This window comes from Osmerus eperlanus, chromosome 8 (assembly GCF_963692335.1).
Source record: "Osmerus eperlanus chromosome 8, fOsmEpe2.1, whole genome shotgun sequence".
Taxonomy (NCBI): domain Eukaryota; kingdom Metazoa; phylum Chordata; class Actinopteri; order Osmeriformes; family Osmeridae; genus Osmerus; species Osmerus eperlanus.
Window position 1 is genome coordinate 12835811 of NC_085025.1, and position 23409 is coordinate 12859219.

Consider the following 23409-nt stretch of genomic DNA (forward strand, 5'->3'; position numbering starts at 1 on the left):
ACATTAACAAAGAAGAAGAACATGCACTCGTGCAAACCATAGCTCTGCTGCTAGCTATGCAATACAATTACAAAAACATTAATTTTAATGCACCCGTAAGAATAATTGTTCCAGGAAGTGTATGGATAACTTAGTAATTTATTCCTGCGTTACAGGACTATAGAATATAAAACAGGACTCGCTGTCTTTAGTTTGAAAATGGAAATCGTTGTTGTGAAGCTAGAAGACGAGGAGAGACCGTGCACCGAAATTAGTCCTGAAGAGGACGACAAACAGTTTTTAGCAAACACTATTCGGTCTATAAAAACACAGACTCAAGACAACACATGTTTGGAATCAAATACCTTCGAAAATGTCACGATTGAACATGATGTCAAACCTAGAAACATTGAAGAGAATAAAGCGATATGGCGGAGACGTTCAACTCTGGTGAATAAAATATCAAAGGCGAAAAAAGGAAAACGCAGATTAGAACAAAACATGAGATGCAAGAAAATAGGGATTGATCTGGATGTGGGGTCAGGATTTAAGCAAAAACTTGATTTGCAGTTACTTACGAACGGTGTAATGAAAGAAATTGCAGAGTTTGCCGACGAACTTTCAACTATTCCTCAAAAACACTACATCGCAGAAATTCTGGAGTACAATTTTAATATTAGCTTTGAAAACAGTAAACAAAAAAATGAATTTGCAAATCAAACTTGGCAGAGACTGGTTGAATTGCAGAAACGTCACGCACAGAAGCCTTTTGAATTATCTATGCTTAATCAACCATGGATGCTTGGCCTAAAACCATATTACATGGTTACAAAGACTTCCAGTCAGAGAGACCCTATTAGAGATTCTGGAATCATCACCTCAGAGCATCTGGGGTATGCTGAAATCTGTGTTGAAAGTGAGTCTGACATGATGGCCAACCAGGACATCAAGGTGGAGAAATTCTATACTGTGTCAGAAGAGACCAGGGCAGACCTCTACCCCCTGTGTCAGGAAATTGGTCTGGACCTTGATGTGACATATAAAGGTTGGTGTCAAGAGAAACTTGACATGGATGTTTTAACAAAAGGGGTTATGATTGAGGTGGCCAAGTATACAAAAAAACTGTGTGGGACATACAAGCAGATAGTCCTTGACATCTTGGAACACAATTTTGATATTGATTTGCAAACTGTGGACTCTGAGCTCTTTAGAAGAATTCTCTACCACTTCTATGCAGGACGTTTGAATAAAAAACAACGTGGTCAGGCATGGTATGAAACAGCCATCTCGTTGCAAAAATTTAGAAAGTGGGATCGTAAATTGGCACCAGCTGTTTCTAAAAGGCAGTCGGAACGACAGAAAAAGAGACAACTGTCTGCTGCTGATGGTGATGAAAAGAAAAGGGAGTCAGTTACTCAATCTGCAGGAACGTCTGAGAGAAATTTCAAGAAGCGGACATGTAAGTTCAGCAGCTTCGAAAGGACCGACCAATATAACAATGAAACTGCAGATGTTGGCCAAATGGATGGCCTAGGCTACATGTACTCATTGGAGAACCCTGGTCTTGAACCTTCACTAACAGTCGTTTGTCCTGCTGGTGGTGGACACGTATCCTCTCCTGCCCCTTCCCTGACACCATCTTATGACACTCACACTGCCTTGTGTGCTGAAGAAGTGAAGCTGCAAGACAATAACAATATGAAGGCAAGGTTTGATTACTATCCATTTTGTGAACAATCAGGCATAGACCTTGATGTATATTCAAAACTAGAATCCAAAGAGAAACGTGATTTGCAGTTTCTGACGAATGGTGTGATGTTCGAGATTCATAAATATGTTAATAGAAACAGAAAGAAGAAGGGCTATTTACGCTTTCTATATGATATTTTGGAGTACAACTTTGATATGAGTTTCCACAATCAGAAGTGGCCTTTTTTTATTACCCGTTTACTGTCAGATGTTAAACGACTGGCGAAAAAATATAACTATGCCGTGGTCATCAACCCAAGTCATGCCATTAATGTGTTTGCACTATACTCAAAAATACCAACAGTAAGAAAGAAAAAGGAGATGGTTACTCTACCTGCAAGAACGTCTGAGAGAATTTTCAAGAAGACCTGTAAATTGAGCAACTTTGAAAGGACCAACCCATGTACAGATGGAACTGCAGATATTGGCCAAATGGATGACCTAGGCTACATGTGCTCACTGGAGAACCCTGGTCTTGAACCTTTGCTTACAGAGCAAGCAAACGTGTCATGATTTGTGTCCCACAACCCAAGGTGATGATGGATTTGCTACCACAGATGCCAGAACTAGGTATTACTAGTCACTTTTAAAATGTGTATGAACATTTCTACAAAAACAAACATGATACCAAGTTCTTAGGGGATTTATTCTAGCCTGATATTGAAACCTAAAGATGTGATAAGGTCTGTGGTGATTGTAAGTGACCACATTGCAGGGTTTAAATGCAGGAACATGTAAAGGTTTGACCATGTAAGAATATTGCAGTACCTTTCTTCAGTTGTAAATCCCTTAACATTTTGGGGTTGACAAAGAGAAGTGTTTATATCTTGGAGTTTTCTAGAAGAACATTCAATCGAAGTGTTGTGTCAATGACATAAAGACCATAGTTGTACAGAAAGTTTTTAATAATTTATATTTCTATCATTGGTCAATGGCCAGATGAAATTGTTTTAAAGCAGTATTTACCTCCAGCCTTTAGGTGGCAGTATGGTAATAGCCTTAGTTGTTACAACAGGAACACCAGCATTGGGCTTCCATTGAGTTATCGCTGACATCTGCTTGGAATTTTGAAAGCCAGAAACCTTTTGTTTTGATTTGTAATAAACAGTCAACCTTATATGCATCCCTGCTTGTCTTCTTATGCATAAAATGTGTACACATCAGAAATTTACCTTTGGTGGGAATTTTCTACTGAATGTTGCATTTTCACACCACTTAAGATGAACATAGCCTACACTAAATGTGTAATAGTATGCAGATATTGCTCCACATACACATAAAACGTAGATGGAGATGCAGCTTGATGATGCCCATGGTTTAATGGGAGGTCCAACAAGCTCATGTGCTATGGTCAGGTGTCCACATAGTTTTGGCCATGTAATATAGATTAGTGAGGATTTGGTTGTATTTCCTGTGACAACTTTACAGAATAACAGGATCATCTACCTTTGTTTAAGTATAAATTGACTTAAGTATTTTCCCTTTTTTTACTGTAGAGGCAGGGTTTATATACGTTATTGTTTGACAACTAGACAATGTGTTGTAGGATAGCAATATTATATGACTAACGTTCGAGTTGCAAAGCAAATTACCTTCACACACTCCGTATTCATCATAAAAGAACGCTCATCCAATGGAAATGTATATTTAGTTAAGCCACACTTGCACTTAGGGAATCTGGGATGGGGGCAGGATATGTGCTTTGTTTATGACTTATTGAGTTCGTATCACAGTCAATGATTTGTATTAAGGTAGGCCACCGTCATCACACTCCCGAACAGTAGGTGGCGGTGATGCACCTCTTAAAGGTTGGTTGGAATCTGCCATATCATCAACAAAGAAGATAAACGTGCATTCGGGCTACCTTAGCTGTTACTGATAGCTGTGCTATAAAACATTACTATTATTGCACCCTTAAGAATACTTTTGTAAGGAAGTGTATGGATAACATAGTCATTTGTTCCTGCGTTACAGCACTACAGAATACAAGACAGGACTCGCTATCTTTAGGTTTAAAATGGAAGTTGTTGTGAAGCGAGAACAGGAGGAGCGACCATGCACTGAAATTAGTCCTGAAAAGGACGAAGACAAAAACATTTTTGCAAACGCTATTCTTGGAGATGATGAAGCGAAATGGCGCAGACGTTCAACTCTGGTGAATGAAATATTCTCAAAAGTGACGAGCTGTAAATTAGAAGTAAACAAGAGATGCAAGAAAATAGGATTAGATATGGATGTGGGGTCAGGACTGAAGCAGAAACTGGATTTGCAATTATTTACGAACGGTGTATTGAAAGAAATTGTAGATTTTGCCAAAGAACTGTCGACTTATTCTCAAAAACACTACATTGCTGAAATTCTGGAGTACAATTTTGATATTGGCTTTGAAAACATTAAACAAAGAAGTGAATTTGCATATCAAACTTGGCAGAGAGTGGTTGAACTGCAGAAATGTCACGCACGGAAGCCTTTTGAATTATCTATTCTTAATCAACCTTGGATGCTTGGCCTAAAAACATATTACATGGTTCCAAAGACTTCCAGTCAGAAAGACCCTCTTAGAGATTCTGGAATCATCACCTCAGAGCATCTGGGGTATGCTGAAATCTGTGTTGAAAGTGAGTCTGACATGATGGCCAACCAGGACATCAAGGTGGAGACATTCTACATTGTGTCAGAAGAGTCCAGGGCAGACCTCTACCCCCTGTGTCAGGAAATTGGTCTTGACCTTGATGTGACATTTAAGGGTTGGTCTCAAGAGAAACTTGACATGGAGGTTTTGACCAAAGGGGTTATGATTGAGGTGGCCAAGTATACCAAAAAACTGTGTGGGACATACAAGCAGATAGTCCTTGACATCTTGGAACACAATTTTGATCTTGATTTGCAAACTGTGGACTCTGAGCTCTTTAGAAAAATGATCTACCAACACTATGCAAGACATTTGAATAAAAAGAGAGGTGGTCAGGCATGGTATGAAAAAGCCATCTCATTGCAAAAAATTAGGAAGAGGGATCATAAATTGGCACCAGCTGTTTCTAGAAGGCAGTCGGACCGAAAGAATAAGAGACAACTGTCTGCTGCCGATTGTGATGAAAAGAAAAGGAAGAAAGGAACTCGATGGGAAAAAACGTCTGACAGGAATTTCAAGAAGTGGACCTGTAAGTTCAGCAGCTTTGAAAGGACTGACCAATTTAACTATGAAACTGCAGATTGGGACCAAATTGATGACCTAGGCTACATGTGCTCACTGGAGAACCCTGGTCTTGAACCTTCACTAACAGTCCTGTGTGCTGCTGATGGTGGACACGTATCCACTCCTGCCCCTCCCCTGACACCATCTTATGACACTCACACTGCCTTGTGTGCTGAAAAAGTGAAGCTGCAAGACATATATATGAGGCCAAGGCTTGATTACTATCCCTTTTGTGAACAATCAGGCATAGACCTTGATGTATATTCAAAATTGGAATCCAAAGAAAAACATGATTTGCAGTTTCTGACGAATGGTGTGATGTTCGAGATCCGTAAATATGTTAGAAGAAACAGAAAAAAGAAAGCCTTTTCATACTTTCTATATGACATTTTGGAGTACAACTTTGATATGAGTTTCCCCATTCAGACGTGTCATTCCTTTACGCAAAGATTAGTGCGGGATATTAAACAACTGGCTAAAACATATTATCGTGATGTGGCCATCAACCCAAATCATGCCATTGACGTGTTTGCACTATACTCTAAAATTCCAACAGTAAGAAAGAAAAAGGAGACGGTTACTCAACCTGCAAGAACGTCTGAGAGAATTTTCCAGAAGACCTGTAAATTGAGCACCTTCTAAAGGACCAACCCATATACAGAAGGAACTGCAGATGTTGGCCAAATGGATGACCTACATGTGCTCACTGGAGAACGCTGGTCTTGAACCTTTGCTTACAGAGCAAGCAAACGTGTCATGATTTTTTTGTTTTTCAAATTAGTCACTTAAAAAATGTGCAGAGCTGGAAATGGTATCCCACAACCCAAGGTGATGATGGATTTGCTACCACAGATGCCAGAACTAGATATTACTAGCCACTTTTAAAATGTGTATGGCCATTTCTACAAAAACAAACATGATACCAAGTTCTTAGGGGATTTATTCTAGCCTGATATTGAACCCTAAAGATGTGATAAGGTCTGGTCATTGTAAGTGACTGCCCACTGTAATTGTTGCTTGAAATGGCCAAGTAGAAATTGAGAGCTATATTGAAAGAAAGCATCTTTGCTTAATTTCATGTTTTTATTTTGAATACATTTATAAATAACTTTGTCAGAACCATTTTCATGGTTTTTGATTCCCCACATTGCAGGGTTTAAATGCAGGAAAATGTAAAGGTTTGACCATGTAATAATATTGCAGTATCTTTCTTCAGTTGTAAATGTTTCCCTGAACATTATGGGGTTGACAAAGACTAGTGTTTGTATCTTGGGATTTTCTAGAAGAACATTCAATCGAAGTTTTTTGTCAATGACATGAAGATCTTAGTTGTAGACAAAGTTTTTAATCATTTATATTTCTATCATTGGTCAATGGCCTGATTAAATAGTTTTAATGCAGTATTTACCTTCAGCCTTTAGGTGGCAGTATGGTAATAGCCTTTGTCGTTACAACAGGAACACCAACATTGGTCTTCCATTGAGTTATTGCTGTCATCTGCTAAGAATTTTGAAAGCCAGAAACCTTTTGTTTTAATTTGTAATAAACTGTCAACCTTATATGTATCCCTGCTTGTCTTGTGCATAAAATGTGAATACATCAGAAATGTACCTTGGGTGGGAATTTTTCCCTGTATGTTGCATTTTTACACCACTTAAGATGAACCTAGCCTACACTAAATGTGTAATAGTATGCAGATATTGCTCCACATACACATAAAAAAGGTAGATGGAGATGCAGCTTAATGATGCCCATGGTTTAATGGGAGGTCCAACAAGCTCATGTGCTATGGTCAGGTGTCCACATAGTTTTGGCCATGTCATATAGATCAATGAGTTTTTGGTTGTATTTCCTGTGACAAATTTACAGAATAACAGGATCATCTACCTTTGTTTAAGTATAAATTGACTCAGGTATTTGCCTTTTTTTTTTTTTTTTTTACTGTAGAGGCAGGGCTTATATACGTTATTGTTCGACAACTAGACAATGTGTAGTAGGATAGCAAGATTATATAACTAACATTAGAGTTGCAAAGCAAATTACCTTCACACACTCCGTATTCATCAGAAACGAACGATCATCCAAGGAAAATGTATATTTAGTTAAACCACACTTGCACTCAGGGAACAGGTGGTGGGGCAGGATATAGGTGTTTTGTTTTGGAGTTATTGAGTTATCACAGTCAATGATTTGTATTTATGCAGGCCACCGGCATCACACTCCAGAACAATAGGTGGCGATGCATCTCTTAAACGTTGGTTGCAATCTGCCATAAAATCAACAAAGAAGATAAACATGCCTTCGTGCAACCATAGCTCTGCTTCTAACTGTGATATGAAAATACGAAAACATTACTATTATTGCACCCGTAGGAATACTTTTATAAGGAAGTGTATGGATAACTTATAGTCATTTGTTCCTGCGTTACAGCACTACAGAATACAAGACAGGACTCGCTATCTTTAGGTTTAGAATGGAAGTTGTTGTAAAGCTAGATGACGATATGGAGAAGCGACCATGCACTGAAATTAGTCCTGAAAAGGAGGAAGACAAAAACATTTTAGCAAACACTGTTCGGTGTATTAAAATACAGACTCAAGACAACACATCTTTGATATCAAATACTTCCAAAATTGTCAAGATTGAACAGGATGTCAAATCAAGAAACATTGAAGAGAATAAAGCGATATGGCTGAGACGTTCAACTCTGGTGAATGAAATATTCTCAAAGGTGACTAGCTGTAAATTAGAAGAAAACATGAGATGCAAGAAAATATGATTAAATGTTGATGTGGGGTCAGGACTGAAGCAGAAACTTGATTTGCAGTTACTTACGAACGGTGTATTGAAATAAATTGTAGATTTTGCCAGAGAGCTGTCGACTTATTCTCAAAGACACTACATTGTTGAAATTCTGGAGTACAATTTTGATATTGGCTTTGAAAACAGTAAACAAAGAAAGGAATTTACAAATAAAACTTTGCGGAGATTTGTTGAACTGCAGAAACGTCACGCACAGAAGCCTTTTGAATTGTCTAGTCTGAATCAACCTTGGATGCTTGGCTTAAAACCAAATTACATGGTTCCAAAGACTTAAAGTCAGAGTGACCCTCTGAGAGATTCTGGAATCATCAAGTCAGAGCATCTGGGGTATGCTGAAATCTGTGTTGAAAGTGAGTCTGACATGATGGCCAACCAGGACATCAAGGTGGAGACATTCTATACTGTGTCCAAGGAGACCCGGGCAGACCTCTACCCCCTGTGTCAGCAAATTGGTCTTGACCTTGACGTGACATATAAAGGTTGGTCTCAAGAGAAACTTGACATGGACGTTTTAACAAAAGGGGTTATGATTGAAGTGGCTAAGTATACCAAAGAACTGTGTGGGCCATACAAGCAGATAGTCCTTGACATCTTGGAACACAATTTTGATCCCAAACTGTGGACTCTGAGCTCTTCAGAAAAATTATCTACCAACGCAATGCAGGACGTTTGACTAATAAGAACCGTGGTCAGGCATGGTATGAAAGACCCATCTCATTGCAAAAATTTAGAAAGAGGGATTTTAAATTGAAACCAGCTGTTTCTAAAAGGCAGTCGGAACGACAGAAAAATAGAAAACTGTCTGCTGCTTATGGTGATAAAAAGAAAGGGGATACAGTTACTCAATCTACAGGAACATCTGAGGGAAATTTCAAGAAGACAAGTAAGTTCAGCAACTTTAAAAGGACTGACCCATATACAAATGGAACTGCAGATGTTGGCCAAATTGATGACCTAGGCTACATGTGCTCACTGGAGAACCCTGGTCTTGAACCTTCACTAACAGTCCTGCGTGCTGCTGGTGGTGGACACGTATCCTCTCCTGCCCCTCCCCTGACACCATCTTATGACACTCACACTGCCTTGTGTGCTGAAGAAGTGAAGCTGGAAGACAATAGAAATATGAGGGAATGGCGTGATTACTATCCCTTTTGTGAACAATCAGGCATAGACCTTGATGTACATTCAAAATTGGAATCCAAAGAAAAACATGATTTGCAGGTTCTGACGAATGGTGTGATGTTCGAGATCCGTAAATATGTTAGAAGAAACAGAAAAAAGAAGGCCTATTCACGCTTTCTATACAACATTTTAGATTACAACTTTGATATGAGTTTCCACAATCAGAAGTGGCACATTTTTCTCCCGAGATTACTGTGGCTTGTTAAACGACTGGCAGAAAAATATCACCGTAACAATGCCATCAACCCAAATCATGCCACTGATGTGTTTGTGCTACACTATAGAATGCCAACAGAAAAAAAGAACAGAGAGACGGTTCCTCAACCTGCAAGAACATCTGAGAGAATGTTCAAGAAGAAGACTCTAAATTGAGCAACTTTGAAAGAAACAATCCATGTACAGATGGAACTGCAGATTTTGGCCAAATGGATGACCTAGGCTACATGTCCTCACTGGAGAACCCTGGCCTTGAACCTTTGCTTACAGATCAAGCAAGCGTGTCATGATTTTTTTGTTGGTCAAATTAGTCACTTTAAAAATGTGCAGAGCTGGAAATAGTGTCCCACAACCCAAGGTGATGATGGATTTGATACCACAGATGCCAGAATAGGTATTACTAGCCACTTTTAAAATGTGTATGGCCATTTCTACCCCAAAAAAACATGATACCAAGTTCTTAGGGGATTTATTCTAGCTTGATATTGAAACCTAAAGATGTGATGAGGTCTGTGGTCATTGTAAGTGACTGCCCATTGTAATTGTTTCTTGAAATGGCCAAGTAGAAACTGAGAGCTATATTGAAAGAAAGCAATTTTGCTTAATTTTATGTTTTCATTTTGAATAAATTTACAAATAACTTTGTCAGAATCTTTTTCCTAGTTTTTGATTCCCCACATTGCAGGGTTTAAATGCAGGAACATTTTAAGGTTTGACCATGTAAGAATATTGCAGCATCTTTCTTCAGTTGTAAATTCTTCCCTGAACAATTTGGGGTTGACAAAGAGTAGTGTTTATATCTTGGGGTTTTCTAGAAGAACATTCAATCGAAGTTTTGTGTCAATGACATGAAGATCTTAGTTGTAGAGAACGTTTTGAATCATTTATATTTCTATCATTGGTCAATGGCCAGATGAAATAGTTTTTAAGCAGTATGTACCTCCAGCCTTTAGGTGGCAGTATGGTAATATCCCTGCTCGTTACAACAGGAACACCAGCATTGGGCTTCCATTGAGTTGTAACTGGCATCTGCTAGGAATTTTGAAAGCCAGAAACCTTTTGTTTTGATTTGTAATAAAAAGTTAACCTTATATGCATCCATGCTTGTCTTCTTGTGCATAAAATGTGTACACATCAGAAATTTACATTGGTTCGGAATTTTCTACTGTATGTTGCATTTTTACACCACTTAAGATGAACACAGCCTACACTAAATGGGTAGAAGTATGCTGATATTTCTCCACATACACATAGAAGAGTTAGATTGAGATGCAGCTTGATGATGCCCATGGTTTAATGGGAGGTCCAAGAAGCTCATGTGCTATGGTCAGGTGTCCGAATACTTTTGGCACACTTTGTAGCTTTTAAATTCAGGAACATTAAATGTTAGACCATGTGAGAAGATGGTAGTACCTTTCTTCTGCTGTAAATGCTTCCCTGAACATTTTGGGGTTGGCAGAGATTATTGTTGATATCTTGGTTTTTCTAGAAGAACGCGATCAAAAAAGATTTGGCCTACTCTTAGTCGATCATCAGATTAGTTATCAAAGGAAGAGTGGAATTGGGTCAGAACTACATTTCCCATAATTTCCCCGGTCTGTAGTTCAGACCAATGCGAAGAGGGAGTAGACTAAATATTATTAGCAGAAAGGTAACAAACCGCCGAATCCCAGTCGTAGGAGGGCGACACGGTGGTGGGAACAAAAATATTATGGCACAATCTAATAGGACCCGCTTTGGCACGTATTAAAAAAAATCAACGATTAAGCTACACCAGTGGTGCAGAAATCGGAAACGTCATCCTGTCTGGAATTATTAGTCAACAAAAGTACATTGTTGCAAAAATAATAATTTGACTGTTACCCGTTCGGATCGAAATGGTAATCAAGGTTTACATTGCATCCTCTTCTGGATCTGTTGCGGTAAGTGTGGCTTAAGTTGCGTATAGTTTCACTGATGGAGGGGGTCGAATATGTTCTCCCGTGCCATGGTTTTATTCATCAATGATAGTTGTTTATGCAACTTCTCTGATGCTCGTCTCCCATATTCCAAAATTTGACTTAATTGATTCAAAATGAAACTCAGTATTAACATACTGGGAAAAAGCATTTTGCATACGTTTTGTTTAATGATGTTTTGTTTCAGACAAACTCATACCCATTCACAAAATAACTAGGCTAGCCTACTCCATATCTTCTTACACTTGAATGTAGGTTTTAAATCAGACTATTAATATTATAAGTCTAATTTTTATTAATGACGCCAGAGATGCCTTCACTCAATTCACTTAAACCCTTTTTGTTTGGAGAAGAGCAGTTTGGCTTTAAGGAATAATAATCCTCCTCAATCTACAGCATGCAATCGGATGACAGTCTACGAAACTGAAATGGCATCTATTTGATGGTGAAAGCATAGCCCAAAACGTAGACTTTTGGCCTTTTGCTAAATGGTATAATGCATTTGAAAACGGATTTTAATACAGACGTTTCAATGATTAACAAAGTGTATTTTTACAGTGTAAGGAAATGGTCCTTGGTAATTTACTCTGAATGCACATTTTTACTTGATGCTTGAGCTGAAAGCTGCAAGGATTGTCCCATGCCACTACTCTCATGCAGATGGCTTGCATTCATAATTTAGAAAAGGATTCTTAATGTCTTGTCGATAGCCAAATGCTTGCCTAGCCAGGAAAAAGAAAGGTGCAATGAACATACATACAGTATATGTAAGTTTGTTTCTTTGTCCATAGATGAATGAGGATGAGCTATTTAACTCTGGCATCATGATAGAGATGTAAGGCGATTGGAATAGAAACGTTGATACCCCATGTCTTGGATAATTGGTCAAATGAGAAATGGGGCCAGCTCTGATATGGCAACCCAATTGACTTTGAACAGCATTAAAGTGAATTCAAAAATGTTTTTAGAGCGGATTGATGGAAGGTGGCAGATCTCATTTGTTGAATTCATGTCAAATGGTCTGATGTGTTGTTAGTATGCTGGGGTGGGAGGGGGCAGTGTTAACCACAGGTAATATTGTATTTTGACTTATAGTGTGTGTATGTGTTGGTGCTGGATGTGGTGCTGGTGGTGGTGAGTGGTACCACCCCACCCCTGAGTGTACCACCCTAGAGTGAGCAGTTCTTACATAAGAGGTAGAAGACTAGTGGGTCTGAAACCACCCATCCAGAAACAGGCGGGTTACAAATGACCCACAGTTCTCCTAGCTGGACTTTAACCATTGGTTAAAATGTTGCCTAATGGAGACTAAAGCGGATCCTAGATCTTGTACATCACACCCAGACTGTTTCACACATTATAATATGGGATGGTACATCTGTATTTGCCAGTCGTTGTGATCATACAAGTACAGTGGTTTTTGACGCTACTTTCTTCATTATTTATCCTCCCTCACTCTCTATTTTTCACGCAAGCAGACTCTAGCTTGGTTGTGACCTGTTGCGTTGAGTAGAGGATTAGCTCTCTGTCTTAAAGCTTCGTTAATCTCAGTAGCAGAGGCACATAACAAAACAAGTGCTCAGAGTACTCTGACAATCTGACCTCAAACACACACACACACGTGCACACTTGTCATTTTATTCACACACTTATACACAGGGAGTGTGTAGTAAAATTCATTCAGGAATCAAATCGATTGTTGATGTTCAATGAAGTTAATCAATATGTTGACATGACATTAGTTTTTAATGTACATTGACATATGAATGGAAAGCATCCACTAACCTTATTATTTTCCCACAATAACGGTTGTTCAGACCCCCAGCTCCCAGTTAGCACTGAAAGATTTCTGTGCCTGGAAAAGCAGCAACGGTCACTATTAGTGAATCCTTAAAACTTTGATCGCTATTAAACTGGTCTTGGGCAACACGAAACAATGTACAGTATATGGTTGTCCCCAGTATATGGTTGTCCCCAGTATATGGTTGTCCCTGCACTTAGTAAATAGATAGATACATAGATGTAATCTATGTTCTGTGTACTTGTATGTTATGGGATGTCAGGTTGCTTTGCGTTGTCTTGTCCTAAGAATTTCAGTGCCCAGTCTGACCCTGTGTTGTTCTGTGCATCTGACAATAAAAGACTTGAACTTGGACTTGAACTAAATAATCAAAAGGCATACTGTTTGGGCTGTTTTATGGCTGAAGCTATGCCAATGAAGTTGGTTACAGTGGTACCACGGATGGCCGACAATGCTTTCCTATACAGTGAAATTAGACAGCGTCTGGCTGTCTGTTGATTGTTCTGTACACTATTCATTTTCTTCACATTGTCATGCCCTCAATTGTCTGGGGGTCAAAACAATGGGTCCATTGTGCCTTCACCATCCCAAACACTCATACGCACACACACACAAACGCAGTCCTCCGCACACAGTATGACTCCAGAAGACACAATATTTTCATGGCACTGAACAGTGGGTCATGTCGAAGCATAGTTTGTTTGTGGCTATTCTCAAGAGTCTGAGGCAGAACAGAATGAAGAACCATCCACTTATTGGGATTTCAACAATGAAAGTGGAAATACACAACAACAATAACAGACAGAATCAAAACAGGCAAAAAAAATGGAGACGAATAGGAAGTAATCATCCAAGACGCATTCAATCCATAAGTACTGTCTATGTTCTATAGGAGCTAGAAGAGGCTCCGGTGGGCTGTTGTTGAGCACATTTGTGACACATTGTATTTGACCCTTTCTATACCTTTGTCTAATAGCTAGAAGGCTGGTGCGGTGACTGATGAACTATGCACTATGTCTGGAAACCCTGCTTTCATTGTGTCATTTACTTCTGTTAAATGACTATGTTTAAGTCTGGTTGTATTTTGGGGTTAGCAGATTTTTTAGGAGGGCTGTCTCTATCGCTTTTCCTCCCTTTCTCATCGTGGTGACTGGGTTCGGCTGAGGCACATTGCCAAATGAGACACAGGAAGTAAGCTCCGTCAGCACGTGTGTGTGTGTCTTTTAATAACCCAGTCAAAAGCGTGGGATTTCCTTCTCCTCCTCAACATTGTCATTAGATTGCTGTTTGGAAAACACTAACAGGGTCATGTTCCCTGTCGAGACAGTGAACCGTACCAATTACTCAGGGAGTTACTCAGTCCACAAAGCACTGCAAGAACCCACAGTGTATGTACGCAGCCGGAACCTTCTCCACTCTCAGAAACCATTTTTGAGTAGTGTGCTGCATCATGAATAATAATGCAAAACAACATTGAAAGCATAATGGGGCTTAAAAAGAGCGATAAATGAATGTCCTGAAAAATAGACAAGCGACAATGGAAACCGTAACACAGCTTTAACCAGGTGGTATAGCCTATGGCCCTCATTGTATTGATGGGAAATCAGTGGCTGCTTTCCTGTTTCCTGACATCAAATCGTCTCCAATAATCAATAATCACCCACGTCTCCATTACTGCACGAGGGCAAGACAGACATTGCAGTCAATACACACCATGCACTCCCTCTCCGGTCTTATCCGCTAGTAAGATTGAGTCGTGTGTGGGTGTGTAAATCCTGCTGTCTGGCAGAGGTAGGCAGTGTCAGTTTCCTATCTGTCGATACAGGAGTGCATAATACGCCTGACCCCTCAGTCGCATGACCAGACAGGATCGCTCGGCTCCCATATACTCTCACTTACACACACACACACTCATACGCACACACGTGCAGGGACGCTACGACAAGCTGAGGTAATCTGAGAATACCTGTTTAGCATTTTCCACTCCATGTCATTGGCATGTATTCAATGTATGCCTGTACAGTAGCACATCGGATCGCGTGTTCACTTTCAGGAGAGTGTCTTTGTTGTCTTAGTGGGGTCCACATTCTCTGTATTTAAAGAGTTAAAGCAACAGATGATGAGAATCACTTTAGCCTTGTTTGTCTTAAACTGAGGCCTGTGTGCAACACTCAAAGTAGTGTCAGAGTTTCTGTGATAAAAGCAAATTAGTCCCAACAAGTAACGTATTGTCCGACAAACTTGTTTATATAAAGCATTGTAAATCCATTCTAAAAAAGACATTAAAGATCACTTATTTTTTAGATGTGATCCTTCACACGAGGGTTGATAATCTCACCTCTGACCCCCTCAACCCCATCTCCCTCTTTTCATCTCTTCGTCTCTTTCTTTTGCTCTGTCTTGCTCTCCCTTTATCCTCGCTGCAGGTGAAGAAGTATCAGCAGGCTGTCGTGGGCTTCCTGGAGTCTAATCGCATCTCCTTCCAGGAAGTAGACATCACTATGCTGGAGGACCAGAGGATGTGGATGTACCGGAACATTCCCCAGGAGAAGCAGCCACGAAAGGGCAACCCTCTCCCGCCGCAGATCTTCAACGGAGACCACTACTGTGGGGTGAGAGACTCCTCATTTTGTCCATGTGTTGCAGAGGTGGTTGGGGGACAGACTGTGGAAGAAATTGGGATTTCCTGTGTGCTTACATTAGTCACTAATCAATAGAACTACTCATTGGATACTAGTTAGTACGTTCTCATGTAAGCTTGCTATTAATAAGAGTAGATTGTGTCTATGTGTCAGGGTTAATAGATGTTCGGGGTCAGGAGAATGGTGAGACCATACTTCCCTGAACAGCTCCCATTCCCTTGTTCCGGGAACTGAAGCGTAGACCATCACACAACCCTAGTAATAGACTACATAGACTATAGCCAAACCCTAGAGATTGAAGACCAATCAACCATCATCTTGTTTCCATGCTCACAAGAGGCCTAGTTGTGCTTAGCCACAGATGGTAGTTTACAAAACCAGCCTTGTCCCCAAGGCATAACGTCAAGATGATTTGAATGCTGTACAGTCATGGCTTAAATCCATGCCTTGTTGTGGCTGAAATCATTTTGAATGTGCTGCTTGGGTTTCTGTTTGCCTTTGTCAGCTATGTCGGAAAGGTATTTTGCCGAGTTTACTTTGAACTAGCTAAGATAAGAAAAGGCTAACATGGGCTTCAAATGGGCTTAGTTGAGTTAGCTAAGCAAGCTAACGTTAGCCGTTTTCTGCTCAATTTGCAGAACCCATGTGCTACACCATAATCCTGTTGTAATCTGCCTGCTCGATGAGGCGGATAAGCCAGTCAACCTCTCTCTTTCTGTCTGGCCTTATAGCCTGCATAGGTAGTGGCCAGTGACACTAAAGTGTGGGCTTCTACGGGCTATATGGTAGTATATGGTAGCAGTAGTGAAGTATATGGTAGCGTTAGTGAATTCCGACTGATGGATAGTGTAATTCTGCATCCCTGTGATTTCCCATTGTCTCAGGACTACGAAGACTTCTTCCAGTCAAAAGAGAACAATACCGTATTTGCATTCCTGGGCCTTCATTCCCAACCCTCGGTGAAAGTAAGCCACGTACACAATCACATTCACCACTTACATAAAAAAAACAGTACTTTCACATTCACACACCCTCTCTTCTCTTTCTTTCTTTCTCTCTTTCTTTGCCACCCCCTCGCTAATCTTCCCTATTGCCATTGTATAACAGTCAGCATACATCGTGTCCTTAGTTTGCTGCAAATATTTTCTCTTTCGGGTTGTCACTCCGTGTCTCCCTGCTGTCTCTCTCCCTCATGACTCTGAGTCTAGCCTCTGAAATATTCATCGTTTGTGATTTGACTACAACTTTGCAGGGGTGCAAAAGTGACTTATTAAACTGTTGTCTCGGCAGTTTTAAATGACTAAAACAATGACCTTGTTCGAGTGTCTTTGCTTTTCCCCAGGAGACCCAGTGATAAAAGGTTACTATGAAAAGAGATCAAAAGAGCTCGGCGTTTGCTTTGAGATGTGTTGGATGAACTTACTAAACTGAATTTACTCCACTGCAGCTGTACAGTATATTATTTACTTCCTGCGCCAAATGTGATTAACATCATGATATTCGATTGGATTTTTGTTTTTTTTGGTGACGGTTGGTAGTAATAATAACTGACACACTCAAAAGTATGTTGCTGTAAGATGTCCAGCCAGTAGGAAACATTGCTCCTTGGATGATGTTGATATAAATAAACAAACAGTGGCTCTGAAACTAAATGACACTAATAAGATTGTCTAGCAGACATGGCTGAGTCTTGTCTTCGTCGTGATTGAATCTGCATTGAGTGATCATTAGATCACTCCTCTAATCTCTTGCTTCACTTCAGCCTCCAATCACATGCCTGTCTCCTCTCTGGAGGTTGATTGAATAGTGAATACATAAATGTCCTTACAATATGAACTGCAGACCAATCCAAACCATATTGTATCTTTATAAATTTTTGGGAGGCATTGTTCTTGTTGTACTGACCTTTTTTTTGCTATTCTAAAGGAGATAAGCATGTGGTATTAACCATGTATTTACTTACATCATTTCAGTTTGATGGATTTATCAAAAACAATGCATTAAGTAAAAAATAATTGAGATATTAAAGGATTAATCTTTGGATGGATGGATGGATGAATAAATGGGTGGATGCGTGAATAGAGGGGTGGGTGGCTGATGGGCAGATGATATGTTCACAAATGTAGACCCTCGCCCTTTGACTGCATTCTTCCCTTCAGGATTCAGAGTCGTAGGAGTCCCCGTCGATGCCTCGAGGAACCCCGAGGAACCCAGAGGAACCCTGAAGCACTGAGGCTGATCGTCCCTCCACCACCTTCACCGCCTCGTTTACCCCCTCAGTGAAGGTTCCCCACCAGATCTCCTGGAGATGCCACCACGTTGCCAAACATCAGAGCTCCACTGCTTCCCATTGAAACCATTCCACCCACCTTTCACTGATACACCTCAAGTCTAACCCGCCGGAGTGGGGCGTGGAGAGATAGGTCTAACACTTTTTTAGATGTTACTTCCTTGTATTTGTACAACTTCTGATACTGAAAGCGTGATGTTTAAAGTTATGTATTCTTTGTGTAACAGAACTCAAATGTAGCTCCTTTTGAATCACTAGAAGTGTATGTAGCTGTTGTGAGTTCCCCAGTCTATGTAGCAGTACTGTGAGATCTTCAGTGTAGTATGTGGCAGTATTTCTCACATGGCTTTTGAACGGGTAGTACAACCATGCAGACAGAAAGACAACACTAATGTGTGTGTGTGTGCCTGTGTGCATGTGTGTGTGTGTCAGATAAAGGTTGTTAATGAAGGCTGTGAGAAGTGAAGGAAACTGAGAGGGAGCACTTAATGCAACCTGAGACAACCTGGGGGCTAGCGTAGGTGTGTGTGTGCGCTTGGGCGTGTGTCTATGGACATTATTTGTGTGAAAAGATGGAGTGGTGATCAAACTACGAGTGACCTTGGACAATGACTGCATGGTCTAAAAGAAAACCACATCTCCCTCATGTTGTTTGTTTTTCTTCATTTATCCACACTGTCAAACTTTCACGTGCAAGACTATAATAGCTGCGAAAGGATTTTTCCACCACCGTCTACACTGTGGTGAATGGTGTGGTGAATAGTGGCCATAGTGTCCCAGACAGATTTGCGAGGGCGTTTCTGTTGTGTCTCTCAAAAGTAAAACACAAACAACAGCAGCATCCCATCCCATTTTCTATAAGTAGACAGTGGACGGGGAAAGAGACAGTCACATGATGTATGATCCTGCCCCCTGGATTAAGCAGATGGACAGATGCTTTATCTTTCATTTGCGGTATGTTTTCTCTCTTTCTCTCGTTCTCTCTCTCACTCCCTCTTTCTCTCTGTCTCTCCTCTCTCTCTCTCTCTCTCTCTCTCTCTCTCTCTCTCTTTAATTGTCTTCAACCTGTCACTGCATAGATTCCGTTCACCTTAAAGGATAATGCAGTTGCATAAACATTTCAACAAACGGTCTTTCCCCCATCCCTGTAACTCTCTCTCTCCTCATTTTCTCCCCCACTTCCCTCTTTCCCCTTATTGTGCTGATTCACTCTTATTAAATTATCATGGCTGGACGAACAATCATTTTGTGCTTACACATGATGGACACACACAGGCCCTTTTGGCCTTCAGAGATCATACACAAACACATGCGAAGAGACCCATTTTGTAGCGCCATCTTGTGAATTCATGTGGAATTATATTCATGTTTAGAGTGAGAACCACACATTCCAAAGTAAAACTTGCTTGCATACTGTAAAACAAAATGAACATTCCCTTTGCGGTATTTGCACTGTATAAGAAATAAAAGGGTACATAACAGTTGTTTGTTGATGCATGCTGTGTACTGTCTCTATGGGGTTTATGTAGGCTTACTGTATTAGATCAAATTTGCTGGACAATCTGTGTACTGTCTGTTTGGCATGCTTGCTTTGCTCTTTATTGCATGCTAACTCTGGCAGTATATGCATACGTTTTGACCTTAAAGCAACCACAAAAGTCTAGTAACAACCCATATTTTTACGGTGAGATTGGGGTCTGAAAAGATAAGTAACAGACGGTATAAACATTACTGTATAGGATGGCTCCTCAGACTCCCTACAGGCTCATGTCGTTTTCCCCATATTGATACATTTCATGCTTTCAGTTCGCCATACCATGGCGTGGGTCTGGCAAACACAGATTTCAGGTTATTTTACCTGTGACAATCACTACAAAGTATATGTTCTGCCTGCCGGTACTGCTGTTGATAAAAGTGACACACCGTGATGTAAACAACAATCAAAAAAATATTTTGGTTATACTTTTCACATGTTTTTTAAGGGATTATTTATGTTGTCAAATTTGACCAATAAAACTTTATTTTAAACAGAATGTATCTTTTTATGTAGTCTGAAGTCATAATGAGTCATCTTTATCAAGCACTTAGTGTGCTAGGGCTACCATTTTTTCACATGGCCATTTAATGTAATTGTAATGACATGAAATTACCCTAAAACCATGCTGAAATGTCAGATTAAATTCAGCTAATACTACTGTCAATTCATATAATCTCTTTTAGTTGTATTAAAGAAGCAAAGTCATCTAAGCCATGGTTTGTACAAGTTTCCTCATTGCATCCAAGTGCATAAACTATGTAGCTTACCGAGTAGTTAACCAATTCTGCTAGCCACTGTAAATACAGGACTGTAGATATAGCTACATAGTCGCCCTACCCTCTAAGCCAACAAGGGATAACCAAAAGAAGTATCAACTCTTTGTTTGTGAGGAGACAGCCAGAGTTGAATCCTGATGACTGGACACCTCTACATGAGACACGTCTAAGTGACACATCACTTAGATGTGTCGTACTGGGGGGAGACGACACTGACAAGGAGCACAAATGGCTCAGGAACGAAAACCAGTTGATCCCAGTTTACTCGTCTACTGGGAATGAGTACAGAATCACTAACGCTGAAATAGAACACAATGGTAACCACAGCAATTCAAAGAAGCAGCCCGTACAACTCTGGCACCGGTCATCTGGTACAGTAAGTGTCCTTCCAATTGTGGCACATTCTCATTTCTCTCCACTTTCTCCTGTCACCTTCCCAGTGTTTGACACCATGATTGGTGTTATCTCTTTTCTCGTGGACAGATTAAGCTCCAGTGTTCAGCTTTGTAAAATATCTGTCCTTCTGTTCCTCCCCTTTCATCTGTTTCTCAGGGCCTTCGTGTTTTTGCAGATATTCGATGTATTCATGGTATGAGGAAAGCACTGCGTCCTCACAGTGGTTTTTTGATCACAAGGAGTGGAGATAGGATTTGTCATTATTTCCCATGAGATCACTAAGGTATACAAACAAGCTGGTTTGAATGTAAAGTTAGAAAGATCTTAGTGTACATGTTACCAGGTTGTCAACATTGGGATGTGTGTCTATTTATAACGTACATCCACTGCCTGGGTGCAATTACGCCGTCTGTAAATTATTGTAACCCTGAAGCACTGGACCCATACTAGATGCCACATGACATTCTATTTGCATAACACACAAAAGTCAAAATCTGTGTGGATGTTATTGTATTACATAGGTATTCCTCCATGTCACATTTCCATTCCAACCTCGGTGTCTCCCACAAGAAAGACATATCAAAGTTAAACAACTTGGAAAGACATGTATTTATTGCTTAATATGTATTGTGTTTTTTTCATTTATAAAACAAACATTTCAAATAAGACAATGTTGGTGAGCGGTTTTCTTTTCTTGGTTAGAGCTTGAGGAAAGCCTCTACTGTCTCATCTTCCAGTGCAGTGTCAAACATACTGTAGTCCTATTGTATGTGTGAGAGAGAGACAGAAAGAGAGAGAGGGAGACAGGGGATTAACTTTAAAAGGCAGGTGCTCAAAGACTTGCGTGTTGTTGCTAGAAGTAGGTAGAGACAGTATGAAGTGGGTCTTTGCATTAAACTCATTCAAAATGACAAGGCATAATCTAATAGTTTCTCTGAGATGATGACTGACTCCAGTGCAAATAAATAGGAATGGGAGTTCCCAGATAAACAAAGTCTTGACGACTATAACCAGCTAGTCAGCACATTCAGCAAAAAAAAATCACCCCCCGACGTTCATATATGTTGATAACTTAATGAGAAAGGTGTGTCCTGTTGTGACATTCCAGCACTGTTTGAGCGAGAATTTATTGTCTCTGCTTGGTACTGTGAATTGGTTGAAGGAGGGTGTGTTGTGTGTGTGACAGTATGCGTCATTATCTGTGTGTACATTTGGGGCATGAGAATAGGTGTGTATACATAAGTGTTGTGCACAAGTTTGCATACGCATCAAACAAATCTGATCTTGTCCAAACGGATATATTAGGTCGACCAGGATGTCCAGTAACAGCACCATGATTTAAAATAGACATGTGACGGGAGAGTAAATTCACTGGCAATGTGTCACAATCAAATCATCACATTTGCCATACTATTATTTGCAATGAACACTTATGAAGCACTGAGTTTGATTCAGAAAAGGTGGGCGTCAGTTTGTGCATGTCATCAGTCTGTCTGTCTGTCTGTCTGCTGTGAGCACAGCATAAATAACGCTGAAAGCCAAACCGTAGCTTTACCAGTGGCGCAGATGTAGCAGGTATCTAAGAGGACTCACCCCACAGTAGGTGTCTCCATGAAAGATCTGCGGGGGCAGGGAAGTCGGGTCTCCGGTCTTCTTCCTCATCTCGTCCTTGATTTCAGAACTCTGGGAGATGTCCAGGGTCTTGTATGCGATCTTCTTAGAGTCCAGGTATGAGAAGATCTTGCTCTGCTGCTTCTTCACCTGAGGTAAAGGTTCATGGGAGATTTTCAGCCAAGCTTTGAGTACAGGTGTGGATCGAAACCTGGGGTTTGTGTATCTCTGTGCCAACTTTGACAGTATACTCCCTAGGCACCAGAAGCAAACACTGCATTCAACAACCACATATCGCAGTAAACTAAACAGAGGTTTTAAGGTCAAACAAAAAAGAAAACCTAACAAACCAGAACTGCAAAAGCACATAAGGCCATTATCAAGAATGTTATCACACCACAGTATAGACGAGAAGCATTGTCGCAGATCAAACCATGTCTCTGTGAAAGGAATAAAGCAAGAAAACACATACCTCTCTTGAGCTGCTGACGCTGGTGTAATACACTAGGATAGACATGATAATTGTGCAATAAAGTATCACTAATGCCAAGAAGACGAGTGTGTAAGTATTGTGTGGAAAGTGGTGCTCTATATCAGTGCAGTGAAGTAATGTGGGTAGCTAAAGTGTAAAGCAGGTTTTGGCACACCAGCAGAGTGATCATGCAGGTTTAGACATGGTTTGCCTGGTGGCCACACCTTTCTGTCTGCCTGCCATTCCTGTTGGTTTTCATGGATCAGTAGGCCTGTCTACTATTGACACATCTACACACATACACACACACACACGTGAACACACTCAGGTGATAGCTCTTTCTTTCTCTGTCCGTTTCTCTCACACAAACACTCACACGCTGTTGCTTTCTCTCTCTCATACACACACACACACACACACACACACACACACACACACTTCGCATGAGGTAGACTACTTGGGAGGATTGCCTGGGGTAGGCCTACATGGTAATTGTTTTTTTTTTTTTTTTTACAATTTACCTTCTAAATAGCACACAGCCGAAGGTAATGACCAGTAAAAGGTAAATATCTCGCAAGAGTTGTTTCTTGTTCATTTGTCAATTCTTGGAAATAGCGCATCCTTGCGGCACTAATTAGGTAACGGATTCTAAAACGAACATATGAATGTAACATACTATCAATTCAATTACTATTTATTGTAAATATATGTTAAAACAATACTTTGTAATTATCAGAGCCATATAAAAATCTTTATATATGGCTATGATCATTATATAGGC

General features: G+C 40.2%; 5 protein-coding genes across 5 annotated transcripts in view; 4 read left to right on the forward strand and 1 right to left on the reverse strand.

Annotated features, from left to right (window-relative positions):
* LOC134024804 (uncharacterized) overlaps positions 1-10236 on the forward strand; it is a 36438-nt gene extending 26202 nt beyond the window's left edge. The window contains exon 3 of the transcript XR_009930935.1: positions 10099-10236. The gene's annotated coding sequence lies outside the window, so the exon portion shown is untranslated. The remainder of the gene's footprint in view (positions 1-10098) is intronic.
* Positions 107-10236, forward strand: LOC134024805 (uncharacterized). Its single transcript, XM_062467506.1, has 2 exons — positions 107-2411; positions 9654-10236. Exon 1 carries the CDS (start codon positions 199-201, stop codon positions 2239-2241), a length of 2043 nt encoding a protein of 680 aa, XP_062323490.1. The 5' UTR covers positions 107-198; the 3' UTR covers positions 2242-2411; positions 9654-10236.
* LOC134024806 (uncharacterized) lies at positions 3632-9478 on the forward strand. Its single transcript, XM_062467507.1, has 2 exons — positions 3632-5617; positions 8702-9478. Exon 1 carries the CDS (start codon positions 3746-3748, stop codon positions 5564-5566), a length of 1821 nt encoding a protein of 606 aa, XP_062323491.1. The 5' UTR covers positions 3632-3745; the 3' UTR covers positions 5567-5617; positions 8702-9478.
* Positions 10237-10761: 525 nt separating the features above from the next.
* sh3bgrl2 (SH3 domain binding glutamate-rich protein like 2) lies at positions 10762-21294 on the forward strand. Its single transcript, XM_062467510.1, has 4 exons — positions 10762-11067; positions 15331-15516; positions 16431-16511; positions 17706-21294. The coding sequence occupies exons 1-4, from the start codon at positions 11023-11025 to the stop codon at positions 17718-17720; spliced, it is 327 nt and encodes a 108-aa protein (XP_062323494.1). The 5' UTR covers positions 10762-11022; the 3' UTR covers positions 17721-21294.
* Positions 21140-22798, reverse strand: zgc:153284 (uncharacterized protein LOC751696 homolog). The gene is made up of 3 exons (XM_062467511.1): positions 22629-22798; positions 22139-22306; positions 21140-21306 (listed from the first exon to the last, which is right to left on the reverse strand). Exons 1-3 carry the CDS (start codon positions 22671-22673, stop codon positions 21244-21246), a joined length of 276 nt encoding a protein of 91 aa, XP_062323495.1. The 5' UTR covers positions 22674-22798; the 3' UTR covers positions 21140-21243.
* Positions 22799-23409: the final 611 nt, after the last annotated feature.

Excerpts from the sequence above, each read along its gene's own strand:
- zgc:153284 (XM_062467511.1), bottom strand. The coding sequence starts at position 22,673 with ATGTCTATCCTAGTGTATTACACCAGCGTCAGCAGCTCAAGAGAG. Across the intron at positions 22,307-22,628 it reads GCGTCAGCAGCTCAAGAGAG|GTGAAGAAGCAGCAGAGCAA; the intron begins GTATGTGTTTTC and ends CCTTTACCTCAG. Across the intron at positions 21,307-22,138 it reads ATGGAGACACCTACTGTGGG|GACTACAGTATGTTTGACAC; the intron begins GTGAGTCCTCTT and ends CACATACAATAG.
- sh3bgrl2 (XM_062467510.1), top strand. The coding sequence starts at position 11,023 with ATGGTAATCAAGGTTTACATTGCATCCTCTTCTGGATCTGTTGCG. Across the intron at positions 11,068-15,330 it reads CCTCTTCTGGATCTGTTGCG|GTGAAGAAGTATCAGCAGGC; the intron begins GTAAGTGTGGCT and ends TCCTCGCTGCAG. Across the intron at positions 15,517-16,430 it reads ACGGAGACCACTACTGTGGG|GACTACGAAGACTTCTTCCA; the intron begins GTGAGAGACTCC and ends CCATTGTCTCAG.
- LOC134024806 (XM_062467507.1), top strand. The coding sequence starts at position 3,746 with ATGGAAGTTGTTGTGAAGCGAGAACAGGAGGAGCGACCATGCACTGAA.
- LOC134024805 (XM_062467506.1), top strand. The coding sequence starts at position 199 with ATGGAAATCGTTGTTGTGAAGCTAGAAGACGAGGAGAGACCGTGCACC.